The sequence below is a fragment of the Haematobia irritans genome, chromosome 5 (assembly GCF_050003625.1).
Source record: "Haematobia irritans isolate KBUSLIRL chromosome 5, ASM5000362v1, whole genome shotgun sequence".
In the NCBI taxonomy this organism is placed as follows: Eukaryota; Metazoa; Arthropoda; class Insecta; order Diptera; family Muscidae; genus Haematobia; species Haematobia irritans.
This window is the reverse complement of record NC_134401.1, coordinates 165,613,541-165,634,545: the sequence shown is the minus strand read 5'-3', so window position 1 is coordinate 165,634,545 and position 21,005 is coordinate 165,613,541. Positions and strand designations below refer to the sequence as shown.

The following is a 21,005-nucleotide window of genomic DNA, read 5'->3' as shown; positions in this document are numbered from 1 at the left end:
GGGGTCTATTAATCAAATTCTACATTCTACAAATTCTACATTCTACAAATTCTACAACCTACACAGAGGTCATACTCGTCATAAATTAAGAAGGAAATGAGACGGATAGGTTGAATGTAGTGGCAGCAGATTGAGGAACTCTACGACTAATCCGACCACAAATTACCCCAAGATTCTCGGGGTCACATTCGACAGCCGTTTTAAGTCGTCCGCCTATGTCACTGCAATTTGTGATAAGCTCCGAGGTAGAAACAAGGTCCTCATGTCGCTTGCCGGAAGCACTTGGGGTGCGGACAAAGAAATCTTGTTGACTACATATACGGCAATTGGCCGGTTAGTGGTAAACTATGCAGCACCAGTGTGGACACCTCAAACGAGTGATACGCAGTGGAATAACATACGGACCTGTCAGAACGCTGCCCTTAGAACCGCAACAGGATGTCTACGCAGTACAAACCTGGATCACCTTTATGCGGGGACCAAGATCATCCCAGTGCGTCGACACATTTACATGTTGTCAAAGCAGTACCTCTTGGGTTGCTATCGAAGTTGTCATCCAAATCGCCATCTTGTGGATAGACAACCCCCACCTAGGAATGTAAGGGTTGATCTTCACCCGAGATCCAGCGTTTCAAAAGAAAACCTCTAGATCAGGCAGTATACCAGACAGGTCTGAACAGGATTCATGAGGATACTGCAGCCGAAGCGGTGAGAAGCTACAAGGTTAATCCTGTTCTCTTAATCCGACCGCCGCCCATAGAACCGGGGCAGAAAGACCTCCCACGGCAGACCATGGTAGTTTTGGCCCAACTAAGATCGGGCAATTGCAGCCGCCTCAATTCATACTTATCAGTGATTGACAGCAGAGTAGCTGACGTGTGTCCCATCTGTAATCAAGGGCCACATGACACTCGTCACCTTTTTGCTTGCCCTTAGCCGGGCCTACCCACATGACACTCGTCACCTTTTTGCTTGCCCTTAGCCGGGCCTACCCGTCTCACCACCAGATCACTCTGGACAAACCCCATCCTTGTCGCAGAGTTCCTTGATCTGGCTTCTAGTTGAACTACACAAGCATAGAACATTAAAAACTGTTACAACAACAAGACGAGATGCGCCTACGGCTGCCACAGTTAGTAGAATTCTACCAAAAATGGTCGATTGGTAGAATTCTTGATGTTTTGGTAAATTTTGCAATGTATTCCTCTCCAAAAATTTTCTAAAATGTTGACAAAAATTTTCTATAGAAATAAAATTTTGACAAAATTTTCTATAGAAATAACATGTTGACAAAATTTTCAATATAAATAAAATTAATTTTTTTTAGAAATAAAATGTGGACAAACTTTCTATAGAAATAAAATGTGAACAAAAATTTCTATAGAAATAAAATGTGGACAAAATTTTCTATAGAAATAAAATTTTGAAAAAAATTTTCTATAGAAATAAAATTTTGACAAAAATTTCTATAGAAATAAAATTTTGACAAAATTTTCTATAGAAATAAAATTTTGACAAAATTTTCTATAGAAATAAAATTTTGACAAAATTTTCTATAGAAATATAATTTTGACAAAAATTTCTTTATAAATAAAATTTTGAAAAAATTTTCTATAGAAATAAAATTTTGACAAAATTTTCTATAGAAATAAAATTTTGAAAAAAAATTTCTATGGAAAATTTTCTATAGAAATAAAATGTTGACAAAATTTTCTATAGAAATAAGGTTCTGACAACATTTTTGACAAAATTTTTTATAAAAATAAAATTTGACAAATTTTTCTATAGAAATAAAATTTTGTTAAAAATTTTCTATAGAAATAAAATGTTAACCAAATTTTCTACAGAAATAAAATTTAGACAAAAATTTTCTATAGAAATAAAATTTTGACAAAGTTTTCTATAGAAATAAAATTTTGACAAAATTTTCTATAGAAATAAAAATTTTAGAAAATTTTATATATAATTAAAATTTTGAAAAAATTTTCTATAGAAATAAAATTTTGTTAAAAATTTTCCATAGAAATAAAGTTTTAACAAAAATTTTTTATAGAAATAAAATTTTGACAAAATTATCAAGTAAAATAAAATTTTTACGAAATGGAAATAAAGTTTTAACAAAAATTTTTTATGGAAATAAAATTTTGACAAAATTATCAAGTAAAATAAAATTTTGACGAAATTTTCTGTAGAAATAAAAAATTTGGCAAAATTTTCTATAGAAATAGAATTTTGACACAATTTTCTATAGAAATAAAAATTTGTTGTTGTTTTTTTTTTATTTCAGCTTAAAACCAAGCTTAAGCTACACCTGTAGTTTAGTCAATGCTTGGTTTTAAGCTGAAATCAAAAAAACAACAATAACAAAATAAAACGAATGAAATAAAATTTTGACAAAATTATCAAGATAAATAAAATTTTGACAATTTTTTTTCTAGAAATAAGGTTCTGACAAAATTTTCTATAGAAATAACAGTTTAAGAAAATTTTCTATAGAAATAAAATTTTGACAAAATTTTCTATATAAATAAAATTTTGACAAAGATTTTCTATACAAATAAAATTTTGACACAATTTTCTATAGAATTAAAATTTTGACACAATTTTCTATATAAATAAAATTTTCACAAAATTTTCTATAGAAATAAAATGTTCACAAAATTTTCTATAGAAATAAAATTTTAACAAAATTTTCTATAGAAGATTTTTTGTTTGGTACAATTTTCTCCAAATTTTGGTCGATTGGCAATCGTGTATGCAATGCGGGCGTGCTAACCATTGCAACATGTAAACAAGCGTTCGCCTACATGTATGGTTATTTTTGCCCACTAATTTCAATCAATTCATTAGGTCGATTTTTTAGATAGCTCATTCACAATAATCTGTTATTGTGAATGGAAGATATATTATTATAGAAAAATTCATTGATGACATAATGGATGAAACTATTAGCTCACCCGGACAGTTACTGCCCAGAGCTTTGATTTTGCTATTAATTCACAATACACGCAAAGAAAAAAAACGTTTGGAAAACGTGTACCGAAAACGTTTTTCTTTTGTTAGAGTTTTTTGAATTGCTTCGAAAATTTTAAACTTTTATCACCAAAAAAAAATCGTTTGTTACAAAATTTTTATTTTTTCAATAAAAAAAGTTATTTTTGAAACAACAACACAGTCCATTTCGTTTATATCAAACACTGTTCTTTTCTGGCTTTAGGTCTTTAATAAGACACATTTTACAGTTCAAAATTTAATATACTACAATGTAATGTTGAACATTTTTTTCGGAATCTTCCGAACATATCTGAAATATATGTAAAAAAAAAAAACTTTGGTCGAAGCAGGGATCGAACCCACGACCCTTGGCATGCAAGTCGGAGGTAGCAACCACTGCTCCACGGTGCCAAACTAAATGTTTGTTTCTGTTAAATAAACTTTGTTTATTCGGTTCGTGGGCGCCGCAAGCTATGCTATATAAATATAACTTATATGGATATTTATCTATTGATGACCATAACAGGTACATAGCTCAGTGGTTAGTGTGTTGGCTTACAAAGTGCATGGTCCGCGGTTCGATTCTCCGTCCAGGCGAAAGGTAAAAACAATTTTAAATTTATAAAATCATATAATTTTTTCTACATTGTTGGTATTACAGGAAAAGGTGTTAAGAACTAAAAAACCTCGTGGATGTGAGAAAGATGTAAGGGAAAATGCAATTAGCAAGAAAACAATATTTTTTTGAGTTTGTCTTTATGAAATTGTTTTTACATCCTGGAAAAGAATAAACGTTTATCACAAAAAGTACATACTTTTCTTCCAAATACACTTCCTTACAGCGAAAAGCAAATAAGAAACGAACTTTGTTTGTCTAAAATTTCGTTTGGGAGGAAAGAATTATTTTTTTGCGTGTAGCATGCTATTTTTTATTGATAACAAACATTAATTTAGAAAAATTCAATATACCGATGGTTTAGATCATTTAATTTTAAATCTTGGTTGCACATCATGCTCCTTATGTGGTGATTAAATTTCCTTGAAAATTCTTCTCAAATTGGATTCTCATTTTTCACCCCCCCACAATAAAGGCAAAAGTGATTAAACCAATTTTCTTTTTAACATCTTTCTTTAGTTTAGTTTTTTCTTGTATATATATGGTTAAACATCAAAGAACATATTTTCCAGCATTGGAGATAGGCTAGCATTCTAAGCATGCAGTGTTGTGACGCAATTTCCATGGTTGGTCATAACTTTCTCTTAGGAATTCTCCTTGTTCGTGGGATGTTTCTTTTGTTTCTTACTTGGTAGATAAGTTGGTAAAAAGTGCAATTACTCGTATATCTGCTGGAAGCGCTTCAATGCTTTATTGTTGCATTTTCTGTTTTGGAAAAGAAAGAAATGAAGAAGCCACAGCCGGCAGACGTTTAACCCTTTCGACCCTAAAGTTGCCTGTGGGCAACTTTTTGTGTTTTGAGACTCACTGTCAGCGTTGTTTTTGTTTTTGTTCATAAAACTGTAACGGTATCGAAAGCTACAAGTGTTTTCTTCAAGTTGAATGAAAAATCAGCTAATTTGGTTGTCAATTAGCAAAAAAAAAATTCATTAATACGCACGTACCTCAAGAAAAAAATATTTGCGGATTTAAAAAGAGGTTTTTATACATGTGACTTTTTTCAAAAATTACAACTAAAATGTTGAAAGTTTTTATTAAATCTATTGTAGTACATGTCAAATAAAATATTTCTGGAAGTCAAATCTTAGAATTGCGAAAAAACAACAGATGAGAAATTTTTAAAATTGAAAAGTTGCCTGTGGGCAACTTTAGGCAATTGTGGTAGTAAAATTACATATTTTTGAACATAAGGCCTGGAGAAAAAAGGTTTGAAAAACAATGATTTTGAAAAAATTTTGAACTTCAATTGGGATGTCCCAGTGACGAGAAATGCGGCGATGATGTGGAAAACATATCTGCAGTGCAGTGGGGAATTTGGAAGGAATCGTAAAAAGGGAGGAAGCCACTTCTTGGCAACATACTAGTGGATTAGCACGAATATTGACGCTTTATAATACTTTGGTTTTTTACACCGCCAGCTAAATTGACATGGGTTAAAAACAAACAAAAAACAAAAAAAAAAAACAAAACATTTTCGTGAGTCACGCGTGATTCACGCGAAGCCGTGAATTAAATTTAAACGAAATCTCGTGAATATGCGTGAACGGGATTAAAGAAAAATGTGTGGCGCGTGAGCGTGAGTTAAAATCAAATTGTGTTCGTGATTGTGAGTCAGTAAACTTTCTCCGAAAACACGCTCCCGATAAAAATTTACTTTCACGATCCAACCCACCCTCACGATCCAACTCAATAGCGTGAATCACGAGAAATTTCGTTAATTACCAGAACTTTATTGAGCCACGAAAATTGTCGTGTTGCGAAAATATTCGTGACTCACGAGATTTGTCGTGAATTACGAAAATTGTCGTGAATCGTGCGAAAGCGTGAGACATAAACGTTGTTCATGTGTGATCGTGCGCGAGTATGACTTTTCATTTCGTGAATTAATTTCGTGACCGTGAATTCCTACCCACATGGCGTGCGTGAGTACAAATATTTCTTCGTGAATGTGTTTGAGCGTGATTGAAATTCCACTCACGCGCGCATCTAAGTATATATTTACTGTAAAATAACAAAAAACTTAACAAAAATCCAATAAAACGTAATACGTCTATTAATGCAAAACAAACTATTTTGTAGTCACAATTGCCCAAAGTTGCCCACAGGCAACATTCTGTACCGCCTAAACGAATGGGCGTAGCGACCCGAAATTTTGGCTAGACGCTTCTTAAATGACTTCAACATGATTAAAAGTAAAAAAAAAATTTTAGCGATACCTATAAAAATTCAGGGTCGAAAGGGTTAAGTTTGTCTGGAAACGGAAGCATAGTCAAAGTTGCAGGTCTTTTATGCCATACAAAGGGAAACGGAAGAGGGTTCCATGGTTTGTTTTTTATTGATTCATCTAAACTTTTTCTTTTCTTTTTCTCGACAAGAAGGCAAAAAAATTATTTTGAAGACCACCACATTTTTTCCAGAAGAAATAACAAACATGCTAAACATTTTCTCTTCTTCTTTGTTTTTCCTTCTCTTCCACAGAATTTAAAGTCTACAAACGCAGATGGGCTGTTTTAATATTATTTGCATTTTATTCAGCCTCAAATTCCATGCAATGGATCCAATACAGTATTATCAACAACATTGTCAGTCGGTAAGTCGAATACTAAAGATGTCCGTCCTCTGGAACAAGATAACCTTGAGTGCGAAAAAAATTAGAAGGTTTACATTTTCCCGCACATCTATATTGCCTTAGGCAAATTGAAAGGATTCATAGTCCTGGTAGAAAAAAAGAATATTTCTTTTTTTTCTGTTTGTTTATTTAATATTCATGAATTCTTCAAGAGCTTAAAGGGCCCTGTAGGAGTGGACTTTGGTGTAAAAGTGAAAGTTACTGAGTTTTCTTAACCAAACAATGGCAGAGACACCACACTCCTTGGAAACATTCCAGACTGTGGTAGACCATAAAAAAACGACTTACTTTCTCAGTCAACGACCTTAGTAGTCATTAAAAGTTTAGTTTTTTTACTAAAACCTATGGGCAATCTTAAAATAAAACTCTTTAAGTCTATTCTAGGATAATATGCAAATTTCCAGGAAAGAGAATACAATTAATGTTGGCACACACATTAATTGTATCCCCTTTCTTGGAAATTTGCAACTTACTCTGATGAAAGGTGAAAAAAGTGGCATTTTATGATGTGACAAGAGTATCTCTAAAATGCCCCACGCTCAAATGTCCAACGCATTGACATCACGGTTGCTTCTTGGGCCAAAAATAATCTACCAACATTTTTAAAAAATTTACAAAATTTGGTAGATTAATTTAAAAATTAAATTTGGTAGATTAATTATCATCATTTTTTTTATCAAATCTTTGTGGTAAAAAACATTAAAAAAATTTATAGAATATTTTGTCAAAACTTTACTTTTATAGAAACTTTTCTCAAAATTTTATTTCTATAGCAAATTTTAACAAAATTTGTTTCTTATAGAAAATTTGAAAAAAATGTTATTTCTATAAAAAATTTTGGCATTTTTTTTCTATAGAAATTTTTGTCATAATTTTATTTCTATAGAAAATTTTATCAAAATTTTATTTCTATAGAAAATTTTATCACATTTTTATTTCTATAGAAAATCTAGGATTTTTTTATAAAAAAAATTAATAAAATTTCTTTCTAAAGAAAATTTTGTCAAAATTTTATTTCTATAGAAAATTTTGTCAAAATATTATTTCTATAGAAAATTTTGACAAAATTTTATTTCTATAGAAAATTTTGTCAAAATTTTATTTCTATAGAAAATTTTGCCAACATTTTTTTCTATAGAAAATTTTGTGAAATATTTTTTTCTATAGAAAATTTCAGCAAAAATTTATTTCTATAGAAAATTTCAGCAACAATTTATTTCTATAGAAAATTTCAGCAAAATTTTATTTCTAGTGCAAATCTTGTTAACATTTTGTTACCTATAGAAAATCTTGTCAAAATTTTATTTCTATAGACAATTTTGTCACATTTTTTTTTTCGTAGAAAATTTTAATAAAATTTTTTCTAAAGAAAATTTTGTCAACATTTTTCTTTTATAGAATTTTTTGTTAAATTTTTTTCTATATAATACATTATCAAAATTTTTTTTCTATAGAAAATTTTGTCAAAATTTTATTTCTATTGAACATTTTGTCACATTTTTTTTTGTTTTTTTCTTAGAAAATTTTAATAAATTTTTTTCTTAAGAAAATTTTGTCAAAATTTTACTTTTATAGAATCTTTTGTCTAAATTCTATTTCTATATAAAACATTGTCAGAATTATATTTCTATAGACAATTTTGTCACATTTTTTTTTTCTTAGAAAATTTTAATAAATTTTTTTCCAAAGAAAATTTTGTCAACATTTGACTTTTATAGAATTTTTTGTCAACATTTTATTTCTATATAATACATTGTCAAAATTTTATTTCTATAGAATTTTTTTTCTATAGAAAATTTTGTCAAAATTTTATTTCTATTGAAAATTTTTTTCAAAATTTTTTTCTATAGAAAATCTTGTCAAATGTTATGTCAAAATTTTATTTCTATAGACAATTTTGTCACATTTTTTTTTCTTAGAAAATTTTAATAAATTTTTTTTTCCAAAGAAAATTTTGTCAAAATTTGACTTTTATAGAATCTTTGTTTTTTCTATATAATGCATTGTCAAAATTTTATTTCTATATTTTATTTCTAAATTTTGTCAAAATTTTATTTCTATAGCAAAATTTTGTCAAAATTTTATTTCTATAGAAAATTTCGACACAATTTTATTTCTATAGAAAACTTTGTCAAAATTTTATTTCTATAGAAAATTTTGTCAAAATTTTATTTCTATAGAAAATTTTGTCAAAATTTTATTTGTATAGAAAATTTTGTCAAAAATTTTTTTCTATAGAAAATCTTGTCAAATTTTATGTCAAAATTTTATTTCTATAGACAATTTGTCACATTTTTTTTTCTAAGAAAATTTTAATAAATTTTTTTCCAAAGAAAATTTTGTCAAAATTTGACTTTTATAGAATCTTAGTTATTTCTACATAATACATTGTCAAAATTTTATTTCTATAGAAAATTTTGTCAAAATTTTATTTCTATTGCAAATCTTGTCAAAATGTTATGTTTATAGAAAATCTTGTCAAAATTTTATTTCTATAGACAATTTTGTCACATTTTTTTCTTAAAAAAATTAAAAAAAAAATTTTTCCAGAGAAAATTTTGTCAATATTTGACTTTTATAGAATCTTTTGTCAAAATTTTATTTCTATATAATACATTGTCAAAGTTTTATTTCTATAGAAAATTTTGTCATAATTTTATTTCTATAGAAAATTTCGTGAAAATTTTATTTCTATAGAAAATTTTGTCAAAATTTTATTTCTATAGAAAATTTTTTCAAAAGTTTTTTTCTATAGAAAATTTTTTCAAAATTTTTTTCTATAGAAAATTTTGTCAAAATTTTATTACTATTGCAAATTTTGTTAAACTTTTTTTTTTATAGAAAATCTTGTCAAAATTTTATTTCTATAGACAATTTTGTCACATTTTTTTTTTCTTAGAAAATTTTAATAAAATTTTTTTCCAAAGAAAATTTTGTCAAAATTTGACTTTTATAGAATCTTTTGTCAACATTTTATTTCTTTATAATACATTGCCAAAATTTTATTTCTATAGAAAATTTTTTCAATTTTTTTTCTATAGAAAATTTTGTCAAAATTTTATTTCTATAGAAATTTTTTTCAAAAATTTTTTTCTATAGAAAATCTTGTCAAAATTTTATGTCAAAATTTTATTTCTATAGACAATTTTGTCACATTTTTTTTTTTCTTAGAAAATTTTAATAAATTTTTTTCCAAAGAAAATTTTGTCAAAATTTGACTTTTATAGAATCTTTGTTATTTCTATATAATACATTGTCAATTTTTTTATGTTTATAGAAAATCTTGTCAAAATTTTATTTCTATAGACAATTTTGTCACAATTTTTTTTTTCTTAGAAAATTAAAAAAAAAATTCCAAAGAAAATTTTGTCAAAATTTGACTTTTATAGAATCTTTTGGCCAAATTTTATTTCTATATAATACATTGTCAAAGTTTTATTTCTATAGAAAATTTTGTCAAAATTTTATTTCTATCGAAAATTTCGTCAAAATTTTATTTCTGTAGAAAATTTTGTCAACATTTTATTTCTATATAATACACTGTCAAAATTTTATTTCTATAAAAATTTGTTTCAAATTTTTTTTTTCTATAGAAAATTTTGTCAAAATTTTATTTCTATAGAAAATTTCGACAAAATTTTACTTCTATAGAAAACTTTGTCAAAAGTTTATTTCTATAAAAAATTTTGTCTACCTAGGGCTTCAATATTGCTTTTAGGGGATTTTCCCATCAATATTCGTCATTTATTTTGATCTCACTATCGATGCATATAAGCGGTAGCGACCATTGGCCCTTTCGACCTTACGGTGTCCCACGTTATGACCATTGTTGGCACTTGAGCTTTAGTGATCTTCGATCGATTTTCAGTTGACTTCTTTGACAAGTAAACCCCATCATGTCTCGGCAGTATTTTTAGGCCCATTTTCGACGAAGTGGCGTCTTGACATAATCGATACTATGGTATTTTTTTAGTGCCAATCTTACTCTCCAAAATGCCCTAGCTGCAAAAGTCCAACGGATTGACATTCGGAGATTTTGGCGGCTGTTTGGATATAGACACCATACGGAGCGACCTTCCGAATTTTATATATTGGTGATGTAGTATTCACAATTTTTCTTTACAAGGATCCACAAAGATATACGCTGAGGAAATAAAGTCACAATTTACACCAGTCTTCTTCAGAGTCTGATTTTGTTTATGATCCCAAACATATTAAACGCTCTTCTATAAACCAAACTCAAATTCATTTTTAAAATTTTAAATATGGATATTTGTCTTTACATTAAAGTTACTTGGCCGTATTTTAAATTTCCATACAAAAATAAATATTCAAATATTTAAATAAAATACACATAAGCTTATATTGACCATGACCCAAAATATATGGGTTACATTTGTTTATCAGTTAAATATTATTTTCAATGCAAATTAAATTTTATATTTATAATATCGTATTTTCCCTAGAAAACAAAACTATTTCATTTGGTCATAATTACAGGAAAATAAAGCTCAGCGAAAAGTTAGCCAGAACAACAGAAATCACCATTTGCCATTGGGTGTTTTATTTGTTTCAGTTAAATAAGTAAGGCTAACAGAACAACAAAATCCTCATTAAGGAAATTATTAACAGAGAAAAACAAAATTAAACGTTATGGTGATTATAGCACAAACACATACACACTTACACACAAAGAGACGGCTAAGCGAATCTCAGTTAGCCAATTTGTGTGGTGAGTTGTTCTCTATCTCTACGTAGTTGTTGATTGGTATATAAATATTTAATATGGTGGGAGACAGACAGAGAAACATATCATCTGACTGTTTCTGCCATCAATAATAACGCCATCATTACGATAATGAAAAATAAATAAACTGCCACCTGATGATGAGCATAATGACGATGGATGGTAATGATTATGGGCGCCATGGTCATCGTTGAGTGGAGTGGAGAGTGGGGTGGGGTTTATAGGCAATTTATTATATCTCTAGAGTCTATTTCCGTTATGCTAAATCCATCTCCCTCTATTTCTCTCTTACAAATACCCCACACACATAAATCAACATAGTTTCATTTTATTATAATCAAAATTGAAAATCGAATAAGATAACAGCTCATTTAGATGATTGAAATTTTTTTCACTCAACAACAACAACAAAAATGAATGTCCTGCTATTTGTTTATCTTTCAATTACCATCTCGATATTGCAATTATTTAACGATTTCCTTGTCTTTATTTTCAGATATTATGGTGTCAGTGACAAATGGATTGACTGGACTTCAATGATATACATGATTCTCTATATACCACTGATATTTCCTGGTAGCTGGTTTTTAGATAAAATGGTAAATAGCCATAAAAAAAACAAAAATTTTTTCTGTAAAATTTTTAATCCAAATTTAATTGAATTTCGTATTAAAAAAAAATATCTCTCGCTTTTTCCCTCTTGATTTCAGGGCTTACGTATTACTGCTCTAGTGGGAGCGTTTGGCACTTGTATAGGTGCCTGGGTTAAAGTATTCTCTGTGAGTCCTGACTTATTTATGGTGAGCTTTGCTGGTCAAAGCATAGTGGCTTTATCGCAGGTATGTTGAAGAAAAAAGTGCTCCATCTGCTGCATGAAGTTCTACAAAAAGTTAATTGACTTTTAAAAAGCCAGTTGTCCATCCATCCATCATCAAGTCACTTCTAGGTGTTATTAAGTTGGAAATTTTCATTACTCTGATATGTCCAGCTATTGGATGTTATGGTCATTATTATCATGGCATTGTCCAAAATGGTTTATGTTTTTTTTTTTCACTTTGAATCATTTCAGTGAACAATTCACAAATGCTTGCAATAAGCCGTTTGTTTGTTTTCTTGCTTGCTTGTGAAATATGAGCAAATGATGACTGACTGACTATGGACCAAAACATTTACAGTGAGGTATTTCAAAAAAAAAAAAAATATATATATCTTTAATAGGTTTTTAAATTTTAAACTAAAGTTGTTTACTGAAAGAAAATAAAATAATACCAAAGGCAACCTAGGCAAACGTTAAATGCAATTTTTTTAGTTTTAAAAACTAAATGATTCTGAATGAAATTCATAGATCGGCCTATGTGGGGGCTATATAAAAACCTTTATTTTAGAGATCTTATAAACGTAAAATCAGGTCTACACCACGGTTGCCACTCGAGACAAAGCTAATGTACCAAAATTTGAAGCAAATTTTACCAATAAACTACCACACAACAATAACTTATTTTTATCTCTAATTATTATTTTATTTTTGTTTTTTATCTATGTTTTGAAGATTTTGTAAAAATTTTATTTCTATAGAAAATTTTGTCAAATTTGTATTTCTATAGAAAATTTTGTAAAAATTTTATTTCTATAGAAAATTTTTTATTTCTATAGAAAATTTTGTCAAAATTTTTTTAAAATTTTATTTCTGTAAATAATTTTGTCAAAAACAACGATGCCGACAACAAACTTTTTTTTAAAGAAAATTTTGTCAAAATTTTATTTCTAAAGAAAATTTTGTCAAAATTTTATTTCTACAGAAAATTTTGTCAAAATTTTATTTCTAAAGAAAATTTTGTTAAAATTTTATTTCCATAGAAAATTTTGTCAAAATTTTATTTCTATAGAAAATTTTGTCAAAATCTTATTTCTATAGAAAATTGTGTCATAATTTTATTTCTAAAGAAAATTTTGTCAAAATTTTTTTGAAATTTTATTTCTGTAAATAATTTTGTCAAAAACTTTTTTTAAAGAAAATTTTGTCAAAATTTTATTTCTTAAGGAAATTTTGTCAAAATTTTATTTCTAAAGGAAATTTTGTCAAAATTTTCTTTCTAAAGAAAATTGTGTCAAAATTTTATTTCTATAGAAAATTTTGATAAAATTTTATTTCCATAGCAAATTTTGTCAAAATTTTATTTCTATAGAAAATTGTGTCAAAATTTTATTTCTACAGAAAATTTTGTCAAAATTTTATTTCTATAGAAAATTTTGTCAAAATTTTATTTCTATAGAAAGTTTTGTCAAAATTTTATTCCTATAGAAAATTTTATCAAAATTTTACTTCTATAGAAAATTTTTTATTTCTATAGAAAATTTTGTCAAAATTTTTTTAAAATTTTATTTCTGTAAATAATTTTTTCAAAAACTTTTTTTGAAAGATAATTTTGTCAAAATTTTATTTCTATAGAAAATTTTGTTAAAATTTTATTTCTAAAAAAAAATTGTCAAAATTTTATTTCTAAAAAAATTTTGTCAAAATTTTATTTCTATAGAAAATTTTGTTAAAATTTTATTTCTATAAAAAATTTTGTCAAAATTTTATTTCTATAGAAAATGTTGACAAAATTTTATTTCTATAGAAAATTTTGTTAAAATTTTATTTCTATAGAAAATTTTGTTAAAATTTTATTTCTATAGAAAATTTTGTCAAAATTTTATTTCTATAGAAAATGTTGACAAAATTGTATTTCTATAGAAAATTTTGTCAAAATTTTATTTCTATAAAAAATTATAGTTCCTCTTAGTTGGAGAGGAATATTTCGCAAATACTACCAATACATAAAGAATTCTAGCAGTCTACCAAACAGTAAAAGACCTACCATTTTGGGTAGAATTCTAATAACTGTGGCAAAAGTGGTCTACACTCGAAGTAAAATTATTTTCTCCGGAACGAAATTTTTTACAAAAGAAATTCCTCTTTATATAGTATTATCATTGAGAACAATTATACCCGAATTGATAACAATCCATTCGGCGATTGTCTTCAAATTTTTTTATTTGTTTTAAAAAAATTTTTTTAGTGTCGAAAATATCTTCGGTTTTTAAAAATTTTGTTAATTTTCGATTTTTATAGTACTGTTCAGATTTAGTCCAAATTGAACTAGTATTTTCGTTTTGGTACCGGCTATGGCTGGTAGGGAACGACTTCATCTAACCTATGGGCTGTGAGTTGATATTTTGATGGAAACAAACATTTTATTTGTCTAAAATTTCGTATTTATTTCCATCTTTTAATTTCATCCCATTGTGCAGTATTGCTTTACATAAATTTATTTGTAATATTTCCCCTGCCATTTCAGGTCTGCATTTTATCTTTGCCCGCACGTTTGGCAGCCGTTTGGTTTGGTCCCGACCAAGTATCCTCAGCCTGCAGTGTTGGTGTTTTTGGCAATCAGGTAAGTTTCCTTCGACACACTATGATGTTGATTTTATTCGCTACTTAAGTGTCATAACAAGTGCCAGCCATAATGTTAGTCCTTCGAGCCAGTGTAGTGATCAGTCTCCTAGGTCATACAGTTGGCAAGAGTGTGAATATTAAGAAATCAATTGAAACAATTCGATTGATTTTCAATTGATTTCCGTATGATTAAAAATCAGGGTCATTTATCGAAACTATGATACAGTGGCAAAGGCAACGGAAATGAGTTTTGTGCAATTTTAGGCGATTGTAAGTGAAATGCAAAATAACTTAAAACAAATGTGTATATAGAAGGCAAATTTGATTTCATTTTTGGAATGAATAAAAAGGAGTACTTTGCACTTTGTTTACCTTTATTAGTAATAAAGATTGTGTTAAGTTAGTTATAGTGGCATCCTGATATTTTTAGGTTCATTAATCCATTGTGATGCCATATGTGCTGAAATCATTGGCAATTAAGCGATCACAACACTTCAGAATCGAGTTTACTGCATCTTCACATCATATTTTATGAAGTTTTGCCTGCGTTCTTGAATATAGTCTCAAAAAAAATGCATAGAAGAAAAATGTGGCACCATGGTAACTCTGGTATGAAGGCAGCCACACACAAAAAAATTTTTTTCTGATTCAATCACGAAATTAATTGATCCAATTAATTTTTTAATTGAAATGTCTTCAATCACGAAAATGATAGTATCAATCAGCGTTTTAATTGGGCATAGAAAAATTTCTTGATTAAAAAATTAATTGATTTCATTAGCAAATTTCAAATAATTTTTTAATTGATTCAATTAAAAATTTAATTGATGTTGATTGCAAAACTCAATTAATTTATTAATTAAAAAAGGTAACTATTTTCAATTACATTTTGAATTGGCTTAGAATTTTTATATGGATTAACAATTGATTGTTTGAAAAAAAAAATTTAATTAAAAATTTAAAAAAAATGTTCATCACTTTTTTAACTGACTTAGTCTTCCGAATTTGATTAAATAGTTAATTGTATCAATTAATTTTTTAATTAAAAATTTTAAAATTTTCAATCATTGACTTAATTAACTTAATGTTTCTATCATGATTAAATAGTTAATTGTATCAATTAATTTATTAATTGAAAAAATTTTCAACTTCAATTAACTTTTTAATTGGAAATATTTTGGTGATATTTTTTTCTGTGCAGGGCCCTTCAGATAAACACACAGTTTTGTCATTGTAACACTCTCTTCTCAACTATATTTTCCATTATGCAGAGAATGATAATAGTTAAGATAGAGCCCTGTTCCCTGTGAGAAAAGAAATTTCAACACTGTAGATGGCTAATTTATCAAACACGTAAATGTTAGTTGTGTTCCCCTATTTATCTTACCATAGAGTAAGAGAAATATAAACGCCCCAAGTAATATTTACAGTACTGTTATTTGTCTACAGTGCATATTACATTACATCACTTTACACTTACGATACACTCAGTTTCTCTTTGGAGAAAGAGAAATGCCTTACGTATCAATTTGCATTTAAAATGAACTCGATGTTCAGAATTGTATGTTCTCTTTAGAAAATATGCTGTTTTTTTTAAGAAGAAAGGAAAGAATTCAAATTAAAGACAAATTTACATCATCTTATACGGTCAGCAGACAAACAACAGCAATTCTAATTACCCAAATCTATTACGTATACATTTTTTTGACTATGGCTTTTCTCGCCTCTCAGAGAGGCACACAAAGATCTACAATCTACTTTCTTCAGGAACGAAATTGAAGACAAAGGAAATTCCCCTTTCATTATAAAGCATTTACTTTAAGAGCAAAGAAGTCCGAATTTATGGCAAACTATCCAATGCTAGAGTCTGAAATGTTTTGTTTACTAAAAAAAATCAAGTCTAGTTTTTCTTACACGGATGAAAAAGACTGTTTTTCATATGTTTGGCTATAAACATTATATGTTTGGAACACAAATTTTTAAACACAATATTTTTGAATGCAAGCATATAATGTTCATAAACTAGCATAACATGTTTGGGACATATATGTTAATATGTTAGAACATATTATGTTTGGGACATAAAATGTTTGTAAATATAATATGCTTGGATGCAAACATATATTAATTTAGAAATAGCCTATAAACATATATGTGTTTAGTAGCTTGGAGCGCTATTTAACAGGGAGCGATATTGAATTAAGTTGGTGGTTGTTGCTTGTAATTACAAAATTAACATTTTATTTTTCCTTGGGCAATTGATCAGCTACTTCTTTGATCCTTACAAACTGTGTGGTCCGCTGTTCGAATCCCCGTCCGGCAAAAGGTAAAATTAAAATAAAAAAATCATACAATTGAATAATTTCTTCTACAATGTTTGTATTACAGAAAAAGGTGCTAAGAACTAAAAAATCTCGTGGAAGTGAGAAAGATGTGGGGGAATATACAATTGGGCAGAAACAAAATTTTGAGCATTCAGGTCGAAAACCTATGTTGTTAGCACCTATATTACCTGTTTATTTTCATAATTCATTATGATTGTAAATATATAAATAAATAAATAAAATTTTGAGCACAATATTGTTTGGGAGAATTTTTTTAAGCATATAATATTTTTGGGTGCAAAATGCTTCCAAACATATTATATGTTCACATAATAACATATTGTTTTTTGGAAGACAACATTATTGAATTTGGATGCAAAAATACAAAATGTTTGGAACTTAGACTACCCAAACATATATTTTTTAGACCAATATGCTTTCAAACATATTATATATTGGAAGAGACCAAACATAAAAATGTTTGGGCAATACCCAAAAATATATATGCTTGAAGCAAAATATGTTTGGGAGTATATGTTACAAAAGCGATTTTTTGTGAGCGTGTATGTGGTCCAAAAGAAAAATTTTACAATAATGAAGATCCAGTTTTCATGGAGTAAATGTACCCATTTTCTTAAGAAACATTATGTATTGGAAAGATTTGGCTTCATCTTCGGCCAAACAATCCACTCCGGTCGCTCTCTATTATTCTGACAGTGCCATATAGGGCTTACATTACTAAACAAAAACTAAGTCTTAATACGAATGGTTGTTGTTGCAATGGGTATTTACGCCCTTAAACTCAATCAAATATGAGTACATAATATGTACTTTGTATATAACCCCACTCGGGTTATTATTCTACAAAATTAATTTTCTATTTGAAAACAATTTAAATTGATTTGTAATCAAATATTTCTAAATATTTAATTTTCCTTTTAGAAAATCATAGTTCCCATACATTTTTATTTACCAATATATCTGCCTTGCCTATCCAATATCTTTGAAATTCAACAAAAATCACACAAGTTTTGTTGGGAAATATCTAAAATCTTCTACATATTCCTTTACCTGCATTTCATAAAGCCAAATGCCTTTGGGATTTGCATCCTTCCATTTTTGGTAAATAGCTTGCAAATGCAATATGTATATGTAAAAACAATATTATCATGCCAAGTTTCCTTGAATTGCAGCAAAATGGAAATTTCGAATTTTAAAACAAAGATTTTTTCTACAGAATGTAACATATACACAGTGGTACAAATACCACTGCGGAGAATGGGGGGATTCTGTGAATTGCTCTATTTTCCAATTCACCTGTTCGTATTCTCACCATATGTACGGACATATTTGATTACAAAATGTTTTCGTTTTATTCGATGAAATTGCATGTTATTGCATGTGTCTATGTAGACACACAAAAAATCATATTGCAAAGGAAGAGCTATTTCAATGACAATATAAAATGAAACTATCAACTATTTGCGTACATTTTTATAACAAAAGTCGACAACTTGTGAAGAGATATTGAATTTTCAAGTACTCTTAATACAAACGCTGACCAAATTCTATATTGGTTGTTTTTAGTGGAGTTGTGCAATTAATTATAATAAATACAATTTTTTTTCGCAAAAAATTAATTCAACATAATATAATTTACTGTTATTCCCATTCTCCAATGATAAATTGAGACCCAAAGAGCAAGGGGGTGTAATGTATACGCAATGTAGGCAAATAACGGTACTGTTACATTTATTGGAAATAAACAACAATACTGTTAATTTTACTTGACATACCATTTTAGGTATATGGTACTACTCATAGACCTTATAATACATAGATGAGCCATGGGTGTCAAACTATGTTCGACAGTTCCGAAGATTAAGAATAAACGAGAAAAATAAGAGCACGCTTACAATCTCTTTCGTTTTCCTGTTTGTAGTCTGCCAATTTTACACAAAATTAGAACGTTTATGATGCAACAGAGGATTTATAAATAAATTAATATATTAAAAGTTCATATTTGAACAAAAAATTGTGACCAAAACCGCGAAAATACGAAATTTAATTTTGAGCAGCATTGCTCTTTACGAACAACACAAAAGCAAATGCTCGAAAATTAATGTTTGGGACTGACTCTTTAAGAAAAAATCAAAACGAAATGTCAGAAAATTAATTTTTGGAACCGACACATTTTTTTTAAAGAGAATAGTGGATTATCTATGTATTATAAGGTCTATGGTACTAATAGTACTCCAAAGACAAAATTAGATACTAAGAGCAATAGAGTGTAATGTGTACGCTCTGTAGATAAAAAACTGTGCTGTTAAAACAATTCTTGCTCTACGATCTACACACTTTAGACAAACAATAGTATACTGTTAATTTTACTTGAAACACCTTTCTGGTCTATGTTACTACTAACACTACATGATATTGTACAAATTTTTCATGTCTCACATATTTATCATCTAATAGGTATGCCCTATAAGTATTGAGAGTAGGGTTGCAATTTCGATCCGACTAAATTATTATTTTTTTATTTTAATGGGCTGTTTTGGTCAATATATATATAAATGCAAATAAAACAAGTTTATTTCATCTTTTTTCTCGACGTTTCGTCGGCTTTTTTCCGAGCTTTTCCAGAGATTTTTTTATTTGAATTCTCTGGAAAAGGTCGGAAAAAAGCCGATGAAACGTCGAGAAAAAAGATGAAATAAACTTGTTTTATTTGTATTTATATATATTGACCAAAACAGCCCATTAAAATAAACAAAAATCTATTAAAAGTAAGCGGTCATAAAAAGAACAGAATATTATTATTTTTTTTTTTTTTTTTGATCCGATAAAATTATTAATTTTTAAATGGAATTTGATTGATTTTGGTCCATTTTCGTCAAATCGGTAATTTTTCAAAATTTTCTCATGAACTAAAATTTTAACAAATTTTTCTATAGAAATTTGGAAAATGGTCCGCAGGTACAATTTTGGTCCAATTTTGGAAAGATGTTTGTCCAAAATAAAAATTAATTGTGGCAACGATGCGTGAGAGTTATACAGAGAGGATAAAAACACAAGAGAACGAAACTGTGAAGCGAATCTGCGTCAGTAGGTGGCAGGGATGGAAAATACTGTACTATAGTACTTTTTTCAATACTTTTTCACCCCGGTCAGTACCGTAGTACCCCCGCGAATGATTTAGTACCTTTTGTGTAGACATTTTTGAGTCGATATCAGGTTTATGGTACAATAGCTTTGACAAAATATTTTAATATTTTGAGAAAGTCTTTATCAACCTTATTTGCTAATAGTCTTTTACAAATATGGCAAAACAAACATGTTCATGTGGGAAGAAAATCTCGATTTTGTCAAAAACCGGATTTTATTGAACTTCAAAAATGTTTTAGTCGAAAAAAGAATGTGATTCTATATTATCGATTTTTTATTTCGATAGAAAATGTTGTCAAAATTTTATTTCTATATAGAATTTTTGCAAAATTTTATTTTTATAGAAAATTTTGTCAAAAATTTATTTCAATTGAAAATTTTGTACAAATTTTCTTTCTATAGGAAATTTTTGCAAAATTTTATTTCTATAGAAAAAATTTTGCAACACTTTTTTTCTACAGATTTTTTTTTGCAAAATTTTATTTCTTTAGAAAATTTTGTCAAAATTTTATTTTCTTTAAAATTTAGTCTCTTGACAATAATTTTCCAGTGAAATTTTTGTTGAAATTTAGTAAAAAGTACCTTTCCGCTCAAAAAATACCTTTTTTGTACTTTCTTAAAAATTGTATTTTCCATCCCTAGTAGGTGACAGTCATGAGGAAAAGTCCTCTAATATCATGCAGTTTTTGTCGTCACTTCTCTCAAATATCATACAGTTTTCGTCGGCGTCACCCAGTTTAGTTCTCTGCCGACTTTACGAAATGTAAAGAAAATTGGTTTTAAAACCTACTTTGTAGTAACAAATTTTCTTTTTTATAAATGTTGTCCATTATTTTTTTGGCAGACAAACTGAAATTATAACTGCCGATGCCTTTATAAAAAATTAATCAAAACAGCGCTTCGACCGTAACGACGTTAATACCAAAGCTGCAGGCATTGTGCGACATCTATACATTTGTTGTTTTTGTAGAAGAGAAATGTTCGTCCTCTTGTGTTTTTATTCTCTCTGAGTTATATTTCTCATTGCA

General features: G+C 28.0%; 1 protein-coding gene across 4 annotated transcripts in view; it reads left to right on the top strand.

Moving 5' to 3' along the window:
• HisT (Histamine transporter) overlaps positions 1-21,005 on the top strand; it is a 175,582-nt gene that overhangs the window by 93,096 nt on the left and 61,481 nt on the right. For all 4 annotated transcript variants that reach the window (XM_075309840.1, XM_075309839.1, XM_075309837.1 and 1 more), the window contains exons 4-7: positions 6,149-6,260; positions 11,543-11,645; positions 11,757-11,885; positions 14,388-14,483. In XM_075309840.1, coding sequence (XP_075165955.1) covers positions 6,149-6,260; positions 11,543-11,645; positions 11,757-11,885; positions 14,388-14,483 — 440 coding nt within the window. The remainder of the gene's footprint in view (positions 1-6,148; positions 6,261-11,542; positions 11,646-11,756; positions 11,886-14,387; positions 14,484-21,005) is intronic.